Source organism: Falco naumanni, chromosome Z (assembly GCF_017639655.2).
Source record: "Falco naumanni isolate bFalNau1 chromosome Z, bFalNau1.pat, whole genome shotgun sequence".
Lineage (NCBI taxonomy): Eukaryota > Metazoa > Chordata > Aves > Falconiformes > Falconidae > Falco > Falco naumanni.
In genome coordinates, this window is record NC_054080.1 from 32,328,718 (window position 1) to 32,351,903 (window position 23,186).

General features: G+C 40.4%; 1 protein-coding gene across 6 annotated transcripts in view; it reads left to right on the forward strand.

The window, feature by feature from the left end:
• Positions 1-25: 25 nt before the first annotated feature.
• The window catches only part of HOOK3 (hook microtubule tethering protein 3), a 94,092-nt gene continuing 70,931 nt past the window's right edge, over positions 26-23,186 (forward strand). For 5 of the 6 annotated variants that reach the window (XM_040579253.1, XM_040579257.1, XM_040579255.1 and 2 more), the window contains exons 1-2: positions 26-195; positions 14,581-14,666. In XM_040579253.1, coding sequence (XP_040435187.1) covers positions 139-195; positions 14,581-14,666 — 143 coding nt within the window. In that variant the 5' untranslated portion in view covers positions 26-138. Of the gene's footprint in view, positions 196-14,580; positions 14,667-23,186 lie in introns of those variants that run through there. The other variant, XM_040579258.1, reaches the window with a different exon arrangement.

Sequence of the window (23,186 nt, forward strand, 5' to 3'; positions counted from 1 at the left end):
AACGGACGGCGCAGGCGCGCCCGGGTGGGTCTTGCCAGGTCGCTCTGACGTGTCGACGCCAGGGCACGGCCCGGAGCGGGGCGGGCGCCGGCGGTACTGGCCTGGCCGCGGCCGTTGGCCCCTTTGGCTGCGCCCACCATGTTCAACGTGTCGAGCCTGGAGCGGGCTGAGCTCGGGGAGAGCCTCCTCACCTGGGTAAGTGCCGCGGCCGCCAGCCCCCCGCCCGGAGCTGGGCCGCTCGGCAGGCACACGGCTCCGTGCGCCGCCCCGCCGCCGCGGCCCTGCTCCGGTGGGAGAGGGGGGGCTCGCTCCGCCTCCCGAGCCCCTGCCCGGGCCGCACCCTGGCGCTCGGGCCGGTTCCCGTCCGGCCGGGATCGGCGGAGCCCTGGCGGACCCGCCCCGCCTCGCCTCGCCTAGCCGCGGCGGGGCCGGCGGCCTAGGGGCTGCGCGGGGTGGGGAGCCCTGCGCCGCCGTGGCTCTGCCTCTGCGTGGGGGGAACAAAGGGAGTGGCGCTCCGCGGCCCGGGCGCAGGGCGGGGGGTGGCGCACCTGGGCGCGCTTACCCCGGCCGCGCCCCCCGCCCGGTCCCGGCGCTGCCCGTGGTTTTGAGCCTTCCGCCGGCCCGCGCTGCCTGGCAGCGCCCCGTGTGCCGGTGCCGCGTTTTTCAAACCGGCCGGCTGCGCCTCGCAGCTCCCTGACCACAAACTTTATTTTCGTCTGTTTCTTTGCATTTTTAACTAGTACTTGAGCCTCGAGAGGCAAAATTCACCTTTGCAGTCGGAGATAATCCATTATCAGTCTAAGAATTACCTCTTCCTGTTTTGACATTCGGAGCTTGGTCCATAAACTTTTCGGGTTTTGCAGCCAGTATGCAGTGGGCATTGAAACTGGGTTTGCAGCTACTCCATAATTTCAGCAGTGACTGTAGTATAGCTATGCAACTTGTATTTCTGAGGCAGCTTATTTATTGGCTAGCTGTTTTGGACCACTGGATATGGTTTAGGGGCTGGTTTTTTCTTTTGTTTTGTTTTTTTTCTCTCACTCCATCACCAGAATTGGCAAGGAAATACCCAGTACATAAAACCCAGGAGGACAACTGATTGTTAAAGAAAATGAGATTTTTCTCTTACGTGTTTAGTCAGTGCAAGGCTGGAGCTTGCCTTGTTGCGCCTGTTGCACAGGAGCTAAACCTGTGATGGTGATGAGTAAGTTACTGGGAAATGACAGGTTAGGTTTCTCTGTGAGGGTCAAAAGGGGGATGAGCAAGGGGAATTCAGTGACTGTCAAGCGGTGAGCAGGTGGCCTGCAAAGTACAGAAGGTGGAGGTTTGGGGGAAGAGGGTACCTCAGTGCTTCATAGAGGTCTGGATTAAGTAACCAAGTGTCTTTCCTTCACATTCTTGCCGATCTTTGCATCTTTGTTGGCCACTTGTCCTGTTTTTGGCTTCCTGTACTTTCTTTGTCAGATGTTGGGAAAGAAAGTCCTCTTACCAATAGAATTGATGAGGAAGTTGATGTGTGTGAATCCTGGCAAAGAAAGGCTGAGTGAAAGGATTGCTGCTAGGAGAAAGAGAAAGGTTTACTGGGGAGCAATGGGGGAAACATCTGTTGTTACATGCTGCTAGTTTTCATGTGTCTTTGTTCTAGCTGTTGTAGATATGCTCGTCTTGTGCTCTCTGGCAGTAAAGCAGCTGTACCAATTGGAGAAGCAAAAGCTTGAAATCTTACCTGGCAGGTGTCCACAGTCCCAGTGCGCTTCTAACTCCCCAGATTTCCAAGTAACCAACAGACTAACTCTTTCCTTTGTGTGTGAGACTACCGTATGTGCAACACGGGGAAATGCTGCAGGATAAAAGAGATTGAATTTTCTCTTGGTGGCCTGTTAAGAGTTATTTGAACTGTTGATCCTACCCATCATCCAGTCGCAGGCTGGATAAAATTGTTAATGACTTGAGAATATTTTGTTGAAGTATAGCATCTGTGCAGAAGCCTGTGTCAAGTCTGAAAAGACTTCAAAACTAAAAATATTCCATTATTCTGTTACTTAAGTATTCTGTTCAAGTTTGAATTTGAGGTGTTAATATTTCAACAAAATTGTTTTTAAAACTTCCGAAGTTTAAGATGTTTGCTAGGGAAATCACAAAATGCAAAGTAAGAAGGCAGTGGCTACTTCCCTGTTCCCCAGGAGAATTCTTTGTACAGCCAAATATAGTACAAACCAGTGGTTTGTATGTGTTGGAAAGGATTGTTTTATTCTGCATGTGTTCGGTTGTGGTGGAAGTTGTATTAGTCTCAACAGTAAGTAAGTGTCACAGGTTCTTGTTTGTGGAGATGAAGAGGACAAGTGTGTGTATGTGAAGTCTATTCAGTTTTAGTGAAAATTTCACTTATTTTCTGCATTAAACAAAATAGTAGAGAGAACTAGTGATTTGTTTGTTTTGTTTTTCCTTGCCACATTTGAGGTTGGTAGTTGAGGCCATTGATCTGAGCAGCAAACTGTACTATTACCCTTGAAAATAACCTGTACTTTCTTAGAAAAGTTAAACCATTGAAAAAAAATTACCTTGGCACAAAAAGCTGTCCTGGAAAAGTAGATGCAAAAATTGAAAGCATAGAGAGAGAAATCACAGTAACAGAAAAAGTCTTGGGGCATTGACCATCTGTAGGAATTATTACTGTCATATGGTCATCTTTGAGTAGTAGCTGGTATTTATAATCTTTGGTCCTGAAACTGCCTATACAGTGGAGTCTTGTCCTGCCCGTAGTAATAATCCACACAGATCCCTTTTACATTTCTAACCTTTGCACCCCTTCAGATATTGAGCTAATCAAGAAACTGGCAGCATCTTTTTTGGTTGACAGAAATCCTTCTTAAACAGCATTAGCATTTGTCAGTGAGTTTCTTAGATAAATGTGTGGAGTTATGGGTCATTTTTATTATTTCAGTATTTTTGTTTGAAAGTGACTTTGAAACAGATTCAGTAAAAAATATGAGGAAAGGTGATTTCAGTTTATTTCAGGATACGTGCAACTTGCAAAAGAGGCAATGAATTTTTTTTAGTCCTCAGTGAAACTGGCTGTATAAACAAGGTTTCTTTTTTTTGTCTGGCTTTCTCTCAAGCCCCATAATGATTCTTGGGAAACCGTTCATTTAGATGGGAGAATAGAGCTGTTTTAATTGCAGTTTATGCATACCTGGGATGACCAGTTTTCCCATTATGCTAGAGGAGCTGCCTGTTCTTAAGAACTGGTTTAACCTCCCAGATGGCTTGCTTCACATTCATGAAGAAGTACTTGAACTGGTTTATTTGTGTTTTGAGTAGATAAGGCTTTCCACAAGTCTGAGAACCTGTTCAACCTAAACTTTGTTGTTGTGTTGGCTCAGATAGATGTAGGTTGAGATGAAACTGCTCCTCCCTCTGCCAATGATTTTAATGAATAACAATATCCCTCAAGCCGTTTTACCTTGCGTGTCTGCATTTCCTATTCTGGCATCTTTAAGTAGGAGTAAACTGCTTTCTTGTGAATATATTTTGTTTTATTCTTTAATATATTGTGAGCACTCCGATGTTTGGTGTTGTGGTCTAGCTGGGGTTCTTTCCCTCTTTGACAGCATTGTCAAATGGGTTCCTGAATAACTTTTGTTCAGGATTTTAAACATCTGGGAGAGGTTTTGCTTCCTACCACTTCAGCCGGTGACCATGATGTTATTTTGAACCAGGCAAGGTAGTGGCAATGTGGACAAAACTGAGTGAAGGTCTGGAGCCCAGCTACTGAGATATCAAAGTTGGTATTTATACTTCAGCAGTGTTTGTAGCCTACTGTAAATGCAGAACTATTGCTCTACCAAAAATCTCTCAGAAGAGGCTTCTGAGACTATTGTAGGCACTGTGGTATAGTTATCTAAGCTGCACTGCAGCCAAAGCAGTTTAGAAAAATGTGGCTGTGAGATAAACCTGTGATGATACTGAAATTGATCAGCATATCAAATACAGATTCACATATTTTCAGTTTAAAACTTACGATTGGTCCACATATGAATACACTTTTAAATCTTTTTTTTTTTTTTTAATTTGTGTGTAGTGTCAGGAGTGCTTTTAACTCTGATACATCACGGAGTTGTTTCTTAAAACATGGAGAGCTGTCAAATGTGCATGTGACAGTTACGCTTGAGTATGTCTAGATCTAAATTCAGTGTGATGGCTACAGGCTTTTGCAATGTAATCTTGAGAAATTTTTAACATACAACTAAGACGTGATACTGAGAAGATTGCTTAACACTGGTATATGAACAGCAGGATGCCTCAAAGAGGTCACTGCTTCCTGGTTTAAGTAGCAGATTGCTGTGGAGATGTCATGAACTTTCTTTGCTTCGTTATGATAAATACCTTATTTTGCCATGTGCTGCGTCTTGGCTGCTTGCTTTCTCTTTCAACCCTCGAGGCCAAATAGTTTCCGTGGTAGACATATTAAAACCTTTATGATAAGTGAGAATTTTGTAAACACTGTACAAGGCCAGTGTTGGAGCACCCTCCATTTTAAAAGCACTCTGGCTGTTTACATGCTATCAATCCTTTAACCTGTCTCCTTTTTGGCTGAAAAAAGTCTTCTCAGTACAGTGTATCTTTGTCTTCTGTGTGGTGGCCTATCCTGGACTGGAAGGATTTACCTCTGTTAGTTTGAAATATGGAGCCCATGTGAGCAAGTGCTGAAGTGGATTTTGATTCCTCAACCAGGGCTGCTTGTAAATGGTCTGTGGGCACCCTTTTCGGAGAGAATCAAATCTGCTGGAATTTACTAGGAAGGTTGTGTTGTCTCCTGCTGTCCAATTGCCTCCGCTTTAGACTATGCTGTTCTTGGTTCTTCTGTGTCTGTGGTTTTAAGTACTCTTCAGGTTTCTTGTAGATGCCAAGATTGTATGAGACTTGCTAATCCTGTTTAAACTCTTTCTTCTTTCAGTGCTTAATCATTGACGACAAAGTTGTAGGGTTTCATTTTCTTTTGATGATATCATCACATCAGTATCTCTTACCTCTTGAAGAAAACGCCACGTTTCAGGACTGGTTGATTATGCTGGATATGGCAGCAGGTCAAGAAGATAGTTGTTTGAATATGTTGCTGCTCAGACAGAAGGGAAAAAAACCACTGAGCTTGCCAGCAGTTGTGGACCATGGGCTGAGATATATGGCAGACCACAGCCCCTGTATCAGCTGTGACAGACCAGTGCATTGAGCATCATTTTTTGTTTTTGATAACCTCTCACTAAGATGGTAGAGAATTTGTTACTCCATCCTTTTAGGGGTAGTTTTCTAGGGTAGTGAATGGTTATGCTCGGAATATCACTATGTTTGAAGGAGCTGGGCTGTCTAGTGTCATTATTAGGTTATAGGGATTTTTTTGACCTGTTGCTGAGAGGTCAAACAGAGGCAGAAGAACTTCTCTTATTAAACATTGTATTGCAGAGCAAGGGTATAGGGCTGATAAAGGTTATTGTCTTTAATTATCATATTAATGTATTAGTTTGTATGTATTCCTTCCCTCCCTCCCCCTTTCCTTTAAGTCAACAACAGGAAGGAAGGCTGAACACAGGATTTGGAGGTGCAGGCATTATTCTTTTGTGTGTTTTGACACAGTGTTAAGACTTTAATTCTTTGGGGCCTTATTCCAAATTGTGCATTTTTCCAATTTACTCCTTTCTGAAGAGCTGCTCTGTAGCAGTGGTAACTGTATAACAATTACTAGTTCTCTGAAGAAAAGTTTAGATGTGATTCAGCATGTGTTCCATTTCAGCTTCCAGTTCTGCCCCCTCATTTTTTGGGGTGGGATAGTGAGATGTTGCTTGGAGAAGAAACAGATTTTGCTGCTAGGAACTGTGAACCTTAAGCAGCATAAAGGAAGCAACTTTTCTGTTAGCTTGTTAATCTCAGGGTGGGAGGTGAGGAGAGAAACCTGTTTCTCTGTTCTTTTGAAATGCTTAAGCAGTTCTTTCAAAGAGATGGAGTGAAATCACGAATTTTGCACAATTACCTTTGTCTCATTGTGAAATCGTTTTGAGGCGCTTGAACTGGAAGGCAGTGTTCTGACATTTTATTCTTCCTGGACCATCAGAAGTCTTTGCTGCAATGTGTTCGACTTGGAAGTATGCAATTGCTCTACACAACAAGTTGTGCAGCAGGGAAGGGAGAAAAGGGGCCCAAGGCTCAATTGCAATTCCTGCTATCTGCTTTCTTGGCTGAGCTGAGGAGCCTTGAGTACTGTGATAATTTAGAAAGACTTAAGTTGCTTAATTGATTTAATTCACAAGTCCTAGTCACTAATTAAAAAAAAAACAAACAAAACAAGGTTGTTGGCTACAGAGCAGCACAAAGTTAGGTGGAAATGTGTGGCTGGAGGTGAGGGGAAGAGGGTAGTAGTGTCCTTCTTACATCTTTTGCTGCCAACAGTGTGGCACGATGTCCCACACAGGAAAGGGATTAACTGGTTTCCCAACCTACCAGTAGTGGTTTTCTGCCCTGCAGAGTATGCATGAGCTGTTTTCCTGGCTGCTTTACATTGCCATACATGACAGTCATTTTTGTGAGTTACTTAGTACTTCTCATTCGGGGCAATGAAGAAGGGACAGCGTAGAAAGGAGGAGGAAGGTTTTTGCGAAGGGAAGAGCTCTCAAAGGTTAAAGGCAGGGGGAGTCCAGCCATTGCGGTGGACGAAAGCTTCTGAATGAATACAAAGCTGGAGTTGTGTTTCAGTGGACAAGCTGAGGCCACAGAGGGATGGCAGCTTCTCAGAGGGGGCACACAGGAAATGTTTTTGGAGTGGTGCATATAGTGGAGCAAGTATTGCACAAAAAGATGCATTGTAAATCTGATGATAATGTAGTTCATCCCTAGAATTCATAGGGCTCTTTCATGCCATTTAGCTTCAAGCTTCTTTGCAGGAGTACACTACACCAGAAGTACAGTGCTGTGACCTCTGTGGAAGTCCTGTTGACTGGAGCTAAATCTCAAGGTAGCTAAGTTCTACATACTTAAGATAAACAACAAGTGGGTATTCATGCCCCATGTGATGTGTGTTTTGGAGGCATTAAATCTAGGAAATGAGCATCTGTATTTTATTCATTGCAGATTTGAAAAGTATTAAATGTGTTATAGCCTTTTCTCTATTACTGGATTAATTAAGGTAAACCTTTGAGTGAACTTGTTTGCCATGGCAGCAAGGTATCCATAGTTTTACTTAAGGATAGGAACAAGTAGAAATAAGTTGTGTTTAATTGTGACAGATTATTGTTGTTTTATTAACTTTGCCGCCCGTTTGGTGGAAAGGGGAAGAAACCAGCAGGACTGGATTACTCTGGCATGGTTTAGCTGATTTTATTTTATGGACAATGCCAAAAGATGGCAGCCTGCTCAGTCAGTGGTGGCTCCTGCCTTTTTTTAAGGAATCATGGAATTCGGTTGGTCTATGGGAAGAATCTTGTTCTGTATACCTACGCAGTCTCCATGAAGTTCAAGAAAATATTTACTGAAATGTAAGTCCTGGAAATGGGGACCTGAACTGTAAGATGTGCTAAATTTAGTGGTATGCTATACATGTGTGTTACCAGTTCTAGAATCTGCTAAGTCTGAATTTTCTTAGCCTGATGAAGACTTACTGCCAACTCTTTCTGAATCCTATCTTTCAGCTGATAAGTTTTTCTTAGTTTTGTGATCCTGTGAAAGATTGAGCTTCCACACTGATCAGAAAGTTTGTGTGGATGATATTTCAGTAGAACTTAGTGCTCTTGGATTAGCTTCTGTGCCTTGGGTGAAGAGCTCTTTATTCTGCCTGTCAATAGAAACAGTACTTTTCATCTAAATTACAGCTGCAAGAAGGTGGAGTTGTGGGCTTTAAATAGTTATTCTTCTTTTTCTTTATCTTGCAAGGGAAAAGCTGTCTTCTATGTTCACCTTTTTTTGTTTTGTTTAAGTAATATTAGAAATATGTATAAATTTGGACTGCTAGTATGCAAAGCTTTCTAGCAAACCACTAGCAGATAAGTTAATGGATTTTGCTTTGTCTTATGCCATCAGATTGAAGCTATGCCTTGCTGCCTGTCCTTTGTCTTGCTATGGATCATTTGGGCACATTTGCCTGGTGCTATTCAGGTTTTTAGTAGCCTGTCAGTCTTCATTCAGGATAAAAAGAACTTCACTCTTTTGTTCATTGAGTACTGTTTTGCTATTCATCTGCATACCTACTTTTAGAGAACAGTTCCATTAATCCTCCTTTGGTGAAACTTCATGCCTCCCAGTTCTATGGGTTGCATTATAATCTAGGCTTCAATGAGTCAAAGAGTGTTGAAGACAGAAGATAACCTACATGTTTAATGTGACATCACTTTAATTATGTTTTTTTGTCAACATTGAGTAGTAGAGGTGGAAATTTTTGCACTCTGATCTGCAGAGGAAGCCAGCGGTTCACCTCCTGTAAACTCTGCCATTCGTATTTTCTTCCATGAGAAGATGATTCTAGTCTGAAAAGACACTTTTTTTGGGTTTCTCAAGTTCATTGGTGCCTGATGGAGTGTGAATGTATGGATCCTATAAATGTGGGTGTATTGAGGTAATGTTTGGCAGTTTTGCACTTATAAATAACTTGTGTTTTGATAAAAGAAGGGACAGCATCAATGGTAAATATTATCTTTTAATAAAACATGATTAAGTAGATAAAAGCTTAGAGAGAACTGTGGGTTTATGGTGCTGTATTAGACCTTCCTATTGTGTATCATGTTTTCATTTTATCTTCATCACCAATGCTGTGTAGTATTTTTTTTCATCAGCTGGCTCATCTAGCTTTCAACTGAAGAAAGGAATATGTTCATTTTCTCCCCAGGAGTTGGTACATTAGCTTTGATTAAGCTTTAGTCAAGGTATCTCTCCTACCTTCTGCACTCTGTTTCGGCAAAGGAAATATTTAATACTTGGAAAACTTAATCTATGAATGAAGAATTTTGACTGAGATCTTTCATGGGTCTGTCCTGTTCGGGTATGAGGTTAAACACAGTATATATAAAATGAGAAGGAAATTAATATTCAACTTCTCCCTGAAAAACTCCCCACTCTGGCCAGTAAAGACCTTGCCATTTCATTGTTTTGCTAATTAAGTGCCTAACATTGTGACTGGATTGCAAAGTAATTCAAGTAACTCTTGTGTTTTTAATAAGAGAGGTCCGACAGCCTAAAATTTGGTGAAAACATCTAGAAATACAAATCCTGGAATAAAACTTGCTTGTTGGGGAACCTGGATCCCCTTTGTTCCATGCAGTCTACTACTGTCTTGGAAAGCATGAAAAAATAGCTTAGGGCATGACTAATCAAGCAGAAGATAGCAGTGCTACCAGCTGGGAGGAGAAAAATGGGTGAAGAAACTGGAAAGTTGTCCAGAAGCACAGGATCTGGTTGTAGGATAGGAATCCAATTCTCATTATGCCCGGTCTGCCTCAATACAAAAATTTGGCATCTGAGGAAGAGCAACTTTCTGTATCACATAATTAGCTTATCATCCTGAAAAAACCTGATGTTCTGGTTTCCTCTGGGCACTGAAGCTGGGTGAAGTTGTAGTGTGGGATTCTTGTGGATGTTTTAGGTAATACTGAGTGAATGTATGAGGCCATAAGTATCCAACCCTCCTTAATCATCTCTGCCAGTTTGCTCTTTCAAGTGTTCTTGCTAATGACTGGAGTAGCGATTCGCATCCAAGCCAGTGAGCCTGGTTCTTTTCTTGTTCTTACTCCTCTCCTTTTAGCCACTTCTTCCTCTCTTAGCTGTGTGATCTTCTTTCTTCTGTGGTGATACAGTATTGTTCTAAGCTCTACATGGCAGCTAGTTGTAAGCTTGCATAGTCTGTTACAAAAATGTAGGGAAATACTGGGTAAGTAATTCAAAACGATCATTTGTAGGTTGCAGAGTACTTTGGGACATAAATAATTGGAAACTAATTGAAAAAGGGTATTAACCTTTTGTTGTGTTTAAGATAACCAGTGACACAAGAACCTCTAATAAAGATTTCAGCTATTATTACAAAAGAAAACAAAAGGTATGTTATGAAACTGCACCAGCAATAAAACCCAAACTACGTATATAATCACTGTGCAAAGAGCAGGTCTTTCACTAACTCTTAGTGTTGAGAAGGGAAAGGTGCTGGAGAACTTTTTTTGTCTTTGGGGGGGAAGGAGATTGGGTGAGGTTGGTTTTGTGTAGGTTTTTTTTTTTTTTTTTTTTCTTCCAGCTTTGTGGGGTTCACCATCACAACTCTTACCCTGGTCTTCAGCTACTGTCCTTGAGAACTGAGTGTTTGTCCAGTTCTCTGACCTTCATATCATGAGTATTTTTCATGAAATATGTTTCTGCCTCCTATCTCTAGTAGGTAACGAGCCCCCACTAGTCATATATGTAATCTGGAACTGTAACTCAGATTTTTCTAAGGTTCTGACTTCCTGCTGCTATTATTTAGTCCCCAGTGACAGCCTTCTTTGCACTGAAACAGTCACCTGCTACTCCTTTTTTTAAGGTTATATAAAAATTGACAGCTCATGTTCATGACCATGTGGATCAGAGGTCTGAATTAATATTTAATAAAATGAAAGAACCCTTTTCTCTCATTACATGGTAGCTGATGGAAGGTGTAAGGCCTACTAAAGGTAGCAATTGAGCGACTGAGCCAAGTGGTTCATGTTTTTTCCCCTAACACACACACACACCCACACCCACCCAGCTCTTGTCTGAAAGAATGATAGAATAGTTTGGGTTGGAAGGAACGTTTTAAAGGTCATCTAGTCCAAACCCCCTGCAATGACCAGTGACATTTTCAACTAGATGAGGTTGCTCAGAGCCTCATTCAACCTGCTTGAGTATTTCCAAGGATGGGCCATCTTCCACCTCTCTGGGCAGCCTGTTCCAGTGTTTCACCACCTTCATAAAAAATTTATTCCTTATACCTAGTCTGAATCTACCCTCTTTTAGTTTAAAACCGTTACCCCTTGTCCTGTTGCTACAGGACCTACTAAAAGTCTGTCCCCATCTTCCTCATAAGCCCCCTTTAAGTACTGAAAGGCTGCAATAAGTTCTCCCTGGAGCCTTCTCTTCTCCAAGTGGAACAACCACAACTCTCTCAGCCTTTCCTCACATAAGAGGTATTCCATCCTTTTGACAATTTTTGTGGCCCTTCTCTTGACCCACACAAACAGGTCCATGTCTTTCCTGTACTGGGAGCCACAGAGCTGGACACAGTGCTCCAGGTGGGGTCGCACCCAAGTGGAGCAGCGGGGCAGAATCACCTCCTTTGACCTGCTGGCATGCTTCTTTAGATGCAGTCCAGGATACGTTTGGCTTTCTGGGCTGTGAATGCATGTTACTGACTTATGTCCAGCTTTTCATCCACAAATACTCCCAAGTCCTCCTTCACAAGTGCTGCTCTTAATCCCTTCATCCCTCAGCCTGTATTGATATGATATGAGAAGTTTCCATGCCCCAGGTGTGGGACCTTGCACTTGTCTTTGTTGAGACTCAAGAGGTTCACATGGGCCCACTTCTCAAGCTTGTCCAGGTCCCTCTGGATGGCATCTCGCCACTCAGGCATGATGTCAAGGCTCCATATAGTGGTACAAAAAGTGGAAAAAATCCTACCAGGGAATGAGAATTAATTTACAGCTTTGGGGAACTAACGACGGGGTCTGTATTGCAAACACTCAAGAAGTAGGAGCAGTTCCAGCAGGGTGAGACAGAAGTCTTCCAGGGGAAATGCATCACAGTGCACAGGAAGGACAGTGTTTTAACAGCTGTTCTTGAATAGCTGTTTAGAGGCACACACAAAAAGTATTTTCTTTGTTTCTGTAGCTGGACTTTGCTTCTGTGTTGCTACATTCTTACCATTCTTCTCCCTTCAGGAGAATGAACACTGGTTTTTGAGGTTGTTTTGCCTTTTGTAGAACTATCTGAGAATGGTATAGGAGTTTGACATAAATTTGTAAAGCTGTTTTATGTAGGTTGTTTTGGAAGAAAATTCGTTACTTATCTGAAGGATTTGGAAAGGATATAGTTCCTTTGTTTTAGGAGCTGAATATGTGTTTTGTAGCATAAATTTGACACCTTAATTGAGGTATTATGCTGTATATTCCTTTCCTATGCAAGCAAAGACATTTATTATAAAATTCAAATGTATGTGAAGAAACAAGTCATATAATTAATTTTAGTCTGTCTCTTTCTGTTCTTTGTCATCTAACTGTGAAAGGCATTATTGTCCTCAGTGGTTATGTGCCTACGTAACTGTGGAGAACAAAAGAGTTCAGACTGGTTACCTGAGCCTTAATGATAGTGTTAACCTTTTCTTGTACATCTACATAAAGTATTGGGGAATTATGAAATTAAAATGAGTTATAAAACAGCAGAGTGTGCATTTTGTTTCTCTGTGTTGCAGAAATAGGCATAGCAACCTTTCTTCTGTCACTGTAGTGGTATCTCCTATGTACACTTTTATTTAGTCAAGGAAGTCTTTCATATACCAAGATGTAAAATTAATTTAAAAAATCTGAGTAGTTTGCACTCTGTTTGAAGACCTCCTTGATGTTGGTATTACTTATTTGAAAAGAGCATTTCACTTTGAGTATTTTTGAAAAATCGTAGTTCTTAAGTGATTTTTTTAAATTTGTCTATTGTACAGCAAAGTGATTTAAATTTTCATTATGTAAAGGTAGAATATGCAAAAGTAGAAACAAGTTTTCATTGGCTATGCTGAGAATTTTATCTTCATAGCATCTTGGAACTTCTTCAGGCATAAGCATCCATGATGATGTAGCTCTTTTTTTGCTAGAAAGTATTTCCTGTTTAGTGTGTTGCTGAGTTTGTGGATTCAGATTCAGAATTGTCTCTGTATTCCTTCAACAGTATTGCAATTCAGAGACTGTAAGTAAATTCAATTTTCTTGCAAAATAGCAATTTGGTGTTATATCCTGTTACGTAGTGTTTCATGTGTGGTTTTTTTTCCACCCCACCCACCCTGATTTTTACCCAGTGTCTTGACAATCTGTGATGGCTTCTTGATTCTCTGGAAAAAAAAGCAAGGAGCTGTGTTTTCTGGGTAGCTCAGCACAAGCTATAGGAAAATCTACTGTAGCCGAAGTGCAGAAGTCACTTCTGCCTGTTTTGTATGCCACACAGTAATTTGTTCTTGTACTCTTGGAACATGGACATCATTCATGAATCATCGGTCACTGTTGAACTTGATCAGCAAACGTGCTTCGAGAGCTCGGTTTTTTGGCTATTTGTGGGCACTGTTGCCTTCCCCCTCCCCCAACTGAGTGCTAGGGTTTTTTTCTTCCAGAGGAAGAAAGGAGCATTCACCTAGGTGCTTGTTCTGCAAACTAATGTTAAGTGATGCTGCTAGACTGCTTACATGACATTCCAAAGATATTATGATGTCATGGTTTAACCCTTGAGGGTGATGATAGCAGACAGCACTAGACAGATAACATCTAAATGATGTCATCAAAACTATTTTCACAAAACTCAACCACATCCTTTAAAAATAGTGTTCATTTCAAGTAAATGATCAAATAACTTAGACCAGTTGGAAAAAATGCTGAAGTAGAAAGGCTCTTTTCCACACCAAGGGAGGAAGAAGAGCTTTGCCTTGTACATTTGCTGATATGGCAGGAGGAGGGTTTCAGATAGCTTGTATACTATATGCATGAAAATGGAGTTGATGAATAGAAGCCATATAGAAACTAAGTGTGTTTTTGTTAAGAGATTATTCTTGCTCCTGTGTAACCTAGACTATTACACAGCATCCTCAGAAAATTAACTTTAGGTTGGTCTCAGTGTGTTCAATGGGCAGTCTGGAGGGGAATTAGTCCAAACTAACTCATCTTTAGTCATAAGTAATTCTGTCATCAAACAGCTCAGTCCTATGGTCCTTGGCATTCCCCTTCAGAATAGCAGCATTTTTGGAATCTTAGCTTCCATCTGAAGATCAGAGACTTGTCATTATGTGGACCTTACTGTCTGTCACTGTTAATAAAATGCCTTGAAACCTTTGAAACAGTAGTAGTGCATAAACTTGTTGGGGTTTAGCAGCATTGTGGTCCCCTCTTCCATCTGATAGTATGGAATAGTTATGTTTGGAGTATGTATGTCCCTCTACATTTGATATTCTGGTTGTGGGGAGCCTATGAGAGCTTTGTGTGATCAGGGTAACTTCTAAAAGCTGAGTTTCTTGTGTGTATTCATTGAAAGAGTGTACTTGAGTATATGCTCCAGAAGTACTTGAATGGGAGAACAAAAGGCCCAGTGACTTTCCAAATTAGAAAAATAGCTTTTTGGAGAACATATTGCTGTTATTTGTCGCAAAGTTTACAAGTTTGCAAAAACAAAGATACTAAGCCCTGGCAGTAGTTTATTTCCTTGATTGCTACTAAATCTAAAGCTTCTTAATTCCTAACATGTACACTAAAAATGTGAGGTTTACACTGTTCTATTTGGTAGCATTTTTTTACTTTTGAAAATCCCTTGACACTAAAGTAAAAGAGGATAACCTCTTCCTTTCTCCCACAGATACAGACGTTTAATGTTGAGGCACCATGCCAGACAGTGGAGGACTTAACGAATGGAGTTGTAATGGCACAGGTTCTTCAAAAAATGTAAGAAATTATTTAATGAATTAAATACAGTTTTATTTTTACATTTTTGTGTATTTAAATGTATTTCAGTTCAAACTTGGCTGGTATTCCCTAAGGATGTGGCTTGTCCTATGCTTATACAGTACTTTGATCTGGAATATGACTGTTTTTTCTCGATAGTTTTCAGAAAACTATCGTAAATGAAAAAAAAAGTTTGGTTTTAGGGGGGTGTTTATTTAAGTGTGAGTTCACTGCAAAGTTAGATTAAAAGTAGGCTTACAAATTCAAACTTCTAAGAAGCTGGAACCAGTGCAAGGTAAGGTATTGGCCCTGATTGTTTGAAACTACAGTTGGTATATCAGTATGTCATTATCATATTATAATTCATGAAATAAAACTTCTGCAATAAACTGAATGGACTATCAGTTTAGCTGTTTGCAAAGATACTACGTTCTTGAAAGTAAGTGAAGGAATAATAGCTGTTAATCTAGATAATGCTTTTGTTCTTTTGAACTTGTAAGAACAAACAATATAAAATGCATTGGTTCGACATCTCTGTGTAATCTAGGATGTTTTGGGGGACTACAGTTATGCATCTGAAATGTAGCTACATGCAGATATACCTATTTTCACAGAAATACAACTTTTTATTGTTCTTTAGGCAGCATTTGCCAGTCAGCAGTCCAAACTAAACATGCCATCTCCTACAGACCTATAATAAAAAAAACAACCACCAACCTGCTTCATTCTTTTTAATGTGTGAAGGGTACTGTCTTGAGTGTAAATGCAGGATAAAATTTTTCTCGTGTAATCTGTTGAAAATGAAGACTGGACAGGTGCAGAACAGGTATGAACAGCTCTGTGTTAAAGTTCTGGTTTGCATCAAAGAACTGTAGAACAGTTGAGGTTAAACGCTCCAGAGGTGCCTTTCAATCCAGCTCGCCTGTTCAGAGCAGAGTCTGCTGGAGAAAGTTGTCCCAGGATTGTGTCCAGTCAGACTTCAATTGTATGGAAGGATATAGACTCCATAGCCCCTCTGGGCTATATGTTCCAGTATTCAATTGCCCTCACAGTTTTAAAAAAAACGAACAAACAAAACAAAAGAAAAAAAACCTCACCACCCCTACCCTGCAACAAACAAAAATCCCAACCAATCCAAAAAAAAAAAGCTGGGGGCATGTTTTTCTTTATGTTCAGGTGAGAGTACTTGTCTTTCAGTTTGTGCCCACTGCCTCTTGTCTGTTCACCACTGAGAAGATTTATGAGGGTATAAAGATGAAGGAGCTGTGAGGTATTTATACATGGGATTGATAAGATCCTACTGAGCCTTCTCTTCCTGAGGCTAAACAGACACATCTTGCTCAGTCTCACATTGTATGACATGCTCCGGTCTGTTAGTTATCTTAATTGCCCTTTACTTAGCTTCCTTGTATGTCCAAGTCTCTCTCATATTGGGGAGTCTAGGACACAGCACTCCAGATGTGGTCTCACCAGACCTGAATAGTAACTCCCTTTGCCTGTTGGCAAAGCTGTTCCCAATGCAGCCCAGGATGTGGCTGGCCTTCCTTGCTACAAGTACGCATTGATGGAATGTGTTCAGCTTGGTTTCTACCTGTTCTCTGCAAAGCTGCTTTCCAGCTGTTTGACCCCCAGCATACACTGGTATGTGGGGTTTGCACTTACCTTTGCTGAAATGCTTAAGGTTCCTGTCAGTCCATTTCTCTAGCCTGTCAAGGTCTCTCCAAATGTCAGCAGAACTACAGGTGTATCAAATACTCCTTACAGTTTTGCATTATCTGAAAACATGCACTCTGTTCCATCATCTAGGTCATTATTAAAGACATTTAATAGTATTAACCACTTGGGTACACTGCTAGTACACTGGCCTCTGGCTAGACTTCATGCTGCTGCTCATAACCCTCTGAGCATGGCAGTTCAGGCATTTTTCAACCCACCTCACTATCTACTTGCCCAGGCCATGCTTCATCAGTTTGTCCATGATGATGTTAATCCTGATCAGATGGCTTGTAGTGGGCATCTATAACAATGTCACCTGTGTTGGTCTGCCTGGTCATCCTGGCCCATTTCTCAGCTGTCTGATCATCCATCCCAAGACAGAGCTCATGCATTCCTGCTGCTCCCTCACATAAAGGGCATCTCCCTGTCACTGCATTCCCAGCTTGTCCTTCCTAAAAAGCCTGTATTTATTCACGGCAGCACCCTTGTAAGTAATGTGAGCCATCCTATGAAGTCTTTGTGATCCCAGTGAGACTGTGGCCTTCCTCCTGTTTGTTTTCAATGCTACATGCATTAGTGCACAGGTGCTTCATGTGTGCATACAATCCTGCTGATTCCCAAGGATGAGAGCTTTCCCTGTAGTGTTTTTTTGTAGGCCTTCCCTTATTTATGTGCATGTGCTTGGAGTGACGCTATTTCAGCCCTGATTTGTTGACTGAGGTAGCTCTTGTTCACATCATCTCATGCCCTCAGTCTGCTACTTTGTCACTTGATATTTGGTTGTATTTTTGTATTTTTCACTCCTTTATTGTTCCTTGTTTAAAAAAAGCTTTTTACCAGGCTGACCAGCCTGTTGGTGAAGATGCTTCTGCCCGCTGTAGTCACATGGACCCCATCTCTTCTGAGCTTGATTCTCAAAGAGGGTTCTGGTGCTCACAGAAACCAAAATCCTGCTGCCAACACCAGTTCACAGCCAGCTGTTGACCAGTAGGATCTGTCTGCTCCTCACACCTTTCCTGCTAACTAGCACAATTGGGGAGAACACCACTTGGGTCTTGACCATAGCTTCCAGAGCCGTGTAATCATACTTGGTACTTTCCAGGTCTCCCTAGCTGTACAGCTGCTGCCCAGGAGACTAGAAGGAGTAACAGTCTAAGGACTGGACAAGCTTTGGCAGTCTTTCAACAGTGCCATGAATCCAAACACTAGAAGACAGCAACCCTTCTTAGATGATAGTCAGTCAGCTCTATCCCTTGCTAGTGCTTGCTACTTCCCTCTTCTACTGTGTAGCTCAGATCTACTGAACGCAGACAATTTGACTGCCCTCCTGGCCCCTTAACTGCTAATGAGGATGCTGAATCGGTTCTGTATTTGCAAATCCTCAGGTGGAGCAGGAGCCTTCCTCCTAGTGAAAAAAGGGAGAAAGAAGAAATCTGGATGTAGTCAAATATTTAAAGGGATCACTTTTTAGCATGGGAAAGTTAAGATCTGGAATGTAAAATCCTAAAGGCTTGAGGTAGAGAAGTCTGTTTTTCTAGAGAAGATGTAAATGCTGTGAAGTTTCTTTCTGCACTTAATTTCTCCTTCCGAGAGGAAGAGGAGGGATCACTTACAAGAATTACCTAATCTTTACATATTTTTGCGTCAGACAAAACTGATTTCAAGTAATGTCAGCAGTCCTCTTGCTTCAGAATAATTGAAACAGTCTTTTTACTCTTCTAATGTATTTTGCTGGTACACAAAAGATGACATAATATGCCATCGCAGTAATGAGTTTTCCAACCCATCATTTAAATAAGCTTACTTATAAGTGTTCTGAAGTCTGAACATGAAGTTTGCAAGTCTGAAGGTAAATACATTGATCATGTACCACTAGTGTTTTTTTTAGGTTTGGAAAGATGTCCTTTTTTACCTGCTGGAGTGTAAAAAGATGGTGACCGTATAAATGGTGTCTTTAGTAAACATAGTAAGTCAGGATTTCAGCATAATCATCATGAATCTCTTTTCAGAGTATTTAGAAAAAATGTAATAGCGATGTATCTAATATGGGTATTTTTCTGTCTTGAACTTCTGCTGTAGGGTATGAGTTCCATTTAACTTAATGATGGCCCAACAGTTGATAACTGTATATGTTCTTGATTGTCTAGTTCAAAGGCAAGTAAAAATGTGGATTTAAAACATAATATACCTTGATACAAACCAGGACGAAACTTCAGTGTCAAAGGCCCCTCAACCTTACTGTCTGTTTGGCCTGGTACTGCAATGACCTGAAACAACTGCCTTTCTCCCTGGCACAGTATTAAGAAAACTATTCAGAGTTACTGTTTTCAGCTGATGAACCAAAGTTTTAAAGAGAGATGTGCAATAAAAATACTGCATTTCTGTAGTTTGATTTTAAAGTAATTCCTGTAGCAATTGCCATGCTGAATATGGGAATTTTTTAGTTTACCCGGTTTGTATGTAAAGATCAGCTAAGCAATTTAAAGTTCTTTCTCTATGTCCTAGGTAATAATTTGAACCTGAAAAAATTAGTATTTGGTGGTCTTATTTTATGATAGTTGTGGTTCAGATTTACCATTTTGCATACTTGTGCAATGAATACATTGATACTCATGCATAGATTTAGCAGTACTATTGCTAAATTTTGACTGCGTTCCTGCTGAGATAAACTTTGAAATGCAGCAGCAAGCTGATCTTGGATTGTAAAACAGTAATGGTAACATATGAATGAGGGAAAATATTACTGCGCTTTCTTTTTTTGTTAGTGACAGAAGAGGGCTGCAATTGATTTTTGAAATGGATACCAAGGGTTGCAGAATTGCCAAATATTGTCTTGTTTCCCTGGACATGAGAACGCAGGCCAAATACAGGGATCAGCATTTGTATAGTTGACTAGAAAACTGATAAGGAGCATACTGACAAAGCCATTTTAAGTATTCTTTCTTGAAAACAAATCTGAGTTTGACACTAGCAGTGAAATCTTTCTTTTGCTCCTTCAAACAGATACCAGAAGAGGAATACTTCGTTAGGAATCAGGACATACTTAACAATATAAAGCAAGTCTAGAGTAGGGTTTTCCAGTCTACTCCTGTTTTTATATTAGCAGCATTGCCTCCCTGTTTGTCCTAAGAAAAATAATCACATAGAAGAAAATTTTTGCAGGTATAAAAATGTGTAAGAGCAAGATGGCTGGGTGCCTGAGGTTATTTGGAAAAGTCATGCAGTGGTGTTAAATTGTGAAGAGCAAGTACACCTGAAAGCACCACGTGACTGCAAACACTTAATTTGCAGTGGAACCTTGAACAGTGTGGCTTTGACACGAAAATCTCTCAAGTTATCTTCAAAGGACAAATTTATTGTCTCCACTGGAGATACAGAACTTAAATGCTGTTATCCCCTTTCTCAATGGAATAAGGAAGCTACTATTTCTGTAATGCATGTTCCTTGAAATTTGCATGTCTTTCAATATAGCTGCCTCCTGTTTAGGGTTCTTCATCTGTGTGTTCTTTGAGGCTAATGGTACTAATAGGTTACTTAGATGAAGGTGGAAGTGGAGAATTCTGGCAACTTTAGGGTGCATCAGGACTCTTACTATAGTAAATTAATCAGTGATTAAAAAATAACTGAAAGAGCAGATTAATATATCCAGTGAGAATCCTTTTTAAAAAAGTTTGCTATGAATGAGGAAAATTCAGCCAGTAAGGAACTCTTGAGGTAGAGAGAGAGCACTGATGAAAACTGGAAGATGTTGGGATGATCCAGTGACTTGGATATATTTCCATAGGAGAGTAAGGATAGCATTTCTTCTTGAAAACTTTAGAAGTCTGAACTCTCTGGTTTTTTCTATTTCTTTAACCTCCACCTTCACAGAGAGAGTCTATTGGTACTTGTGAGGTTAGGAGATAGTGGAAAGAAGATGAAATCAAGACAGTTTCAAGGAGATCCCTAGTTCAGGGGATTAGTTGCTTTAGATATATGGAAAATTTGCACAACACAGAACTGTAGGATTTGTTGTCGCTGAAAGAAAAAAAAGGATTGCTTACTCATCAACTTATTCACAGCTGTGCCTTGTCTCAAGCATTCAGAAGGGGTCAGCAGCTTCCTCCATTGCTGTCCGTTTTTTGTACATTGTTCTCAATATTTTTTGCACTCAAGGTAGAAGCCCATTTGTAAGTAACGGCCCTTCATCAGAAGTAACAACTCATGTAGAATTTTCTGTAAGAAAACTGCTAGAAGAAGCAGTGAGAAGAGGGTACAAGAGGGTATTACTGACACCTTCAGAAGCTTTTTACTGATGTAGTGTGTGATGTAAAATGGCAGAAACATTTGCTATGTAACCAAACATGAACATTTTGCTTAAAAATTCAGTTGTTAATGAACAGCTGTTGGTGAATCCCTGAAGGACACTTTCTTTTTATCATAAAACCTCTATCTTCAAATTCAGGTTAAAGTACCACTGAATGGAATTATCCAGTGCTGACTATATTATCGTGGAGGAAGAAATTCAGCCTATGCTTTAGCTCACCTTTTTGTATTATTCTTTAAGATTCACTGTTCATTTGTGTTCAGATGTGGAGATTACTGGTTCCTGTGACTAGAATTGGTATGAAATACAGTGAGATAAGATCCTGTGCACAATCAGTTTTGATTATTTTAGAGAGTGCTGTATTCCAGGAGTAAAGACTGGAAGCAAAAGATAATACTTGAACTGAGTAAACTGTCTGCCTAAAATCATGTAGCTTATGCTGTTTCAAGCAGGTAAAAGTGCTATGGGTTGCTTATGAGTTGCATACTTTTTTTTTCTTTTTATTTTTTGTAGATTCATTGTTACTCATGTTTTCAGTGTCCATTGGTATCCCTATAGCAGCATAATTCCCTGTTTCATACTACAGTTCCAAATTTTCCTTTCATCCCACTCTGGAGAATGTTTAGTACCAGGTGTCCCTCTTGTTTTAATTATTTCTTAGCCTGTCATACTGGCCTTGGTAAATGTAAGAGATGGTATATATTTTCATTTGTCATCTGTGCATTGTGCCTGACTTAATTATTCATTTGTTATATTATACATTGCAGCATGCTGTGTATGTTTTGACACATGCAGAACACAAAAGCCATGCTTTTGTACATTACTGGGGGAAGGAATTTTTTGTAAACAGACATTTCTTAAAGCAGCTTACTGTACCACTGTCAAAATGAGTAATAATCATGAGTTAACCAACCCACAGAGCATGTAGTATTTCTTCAGAAGAATATTTCTGTGTCTTGGCATCTATGATGTGGAGAGATGATTGCTTAAGTAAAGGAAAATTTGCATACAAATTAAGATGGAGATGGTATAAATGAGCACTGCTGAAAACAACATCACATGAAGTGATAAATTAACAGCATAAGTATCTTGTGCTCTGAAGAAATGACCCAGATTTCTGCAGTACTGTTCAGATACTAGGCAGCAACCAACTAATATACAACTGCCTTTATAAACCTGGAAAGTTACCTAGTGCAAGAGATTGTGCAAGTTTGGATCCAGCTTCAGGAACTGACTGAATTCAAAATGCTCGGTTCTAACAAGTCATCTCCTGGTAATGATGATGCTCCAGTCAGTTTTCTGCTGCCCTTGTTTAGTGCAGTACCTTTTCAAAATGAGCTGGTAGTTTTTGTAATCACAGCTGCTCAGTTTTCAACCACATACTTTCATATTTGCTTTGGTGATGCTTTTTCAAACACTTTTAAGAAATGATAGCATCTTTCTTAATGGCATGGACTAAGGGAGTTAAAGAACTCTGAATATAACTGAATTGTGATTCCCAAAAATTCAGCAAAGAGACTTGTTTGCAGAAAGGGCTGTGAATGACTGACTTAAATGTCTGGAAGCCCCTTTTAAAAAGTATTTGTAGAAATTCTGATGGATTTTTTTTTTTTTCAGATTTGCTTTCTGTTAGTTTGATAGAGAAAGCATTGCTGTTGGTATTAATGCTGAACTTTAATCGGACTTTTGAGGACAGAAATTAAATTATAACGGCACACTAGAAATTACTCTGAGGTCACTTATGGTTGAGGAAAGGATGATCATTGTAGATTTGCCTGGTGTTGATACCAAACCTGTTGCTTTTCTGATTGTTGTATTCCTGTCGAAGTGTTCTTGCAATATGCTACTAATTATTGTGTAATCTGTGTGGAGGTGCTGTAAAGAGAATTGTTGGTAGTATTCTCACCACTGTTACGTGTTGGTAATTTAGAGTGGATTGCTTATCAGCTGCTGAACCCTTGGATCATTTGAGGTTTGTATACTTAAAAGAAGCCAACAAATGTCATCTGTGCGAGTGGATGACCACAATGAGTTTGGAGTTAATTCTCAGGGACCTTTCTTATATATCTGAAGACACATGTAAAGGTGTAGGTAGCCCAAGACTTACATCAAGACAGTGAAGGCCAGTTGCTGGTCCATATGTTACTTTTATTGCAGGAGGTAGTTGAGAAAAGCCGCTTACTTGCTATTGAAGTACAGGCTTCCAGAGTGGAATGAGTTGGAGCTGACCCTGAAATCTTGTTATTCTTCCTGAGCTGATGCCCTTATTGTTGAAAAATAGATATGCAATATTAGCCATCCAATCGGTCCAAATATAATTCTGCTTGTAAGTGGTCGTTTATGCTTACCATGTTGCTTCTTAGAGTCATTGTTTACAATGAAAATGGCAAATCAAGAATTGGTATATTCATGGCACTGCAGCCTTGAAGCAGCTGAAGATGTTAGTGACCAAGTGCAGTCCTAAAGAAGTCCCTAAGAAAGTCCCTCTAGTCTTTTTG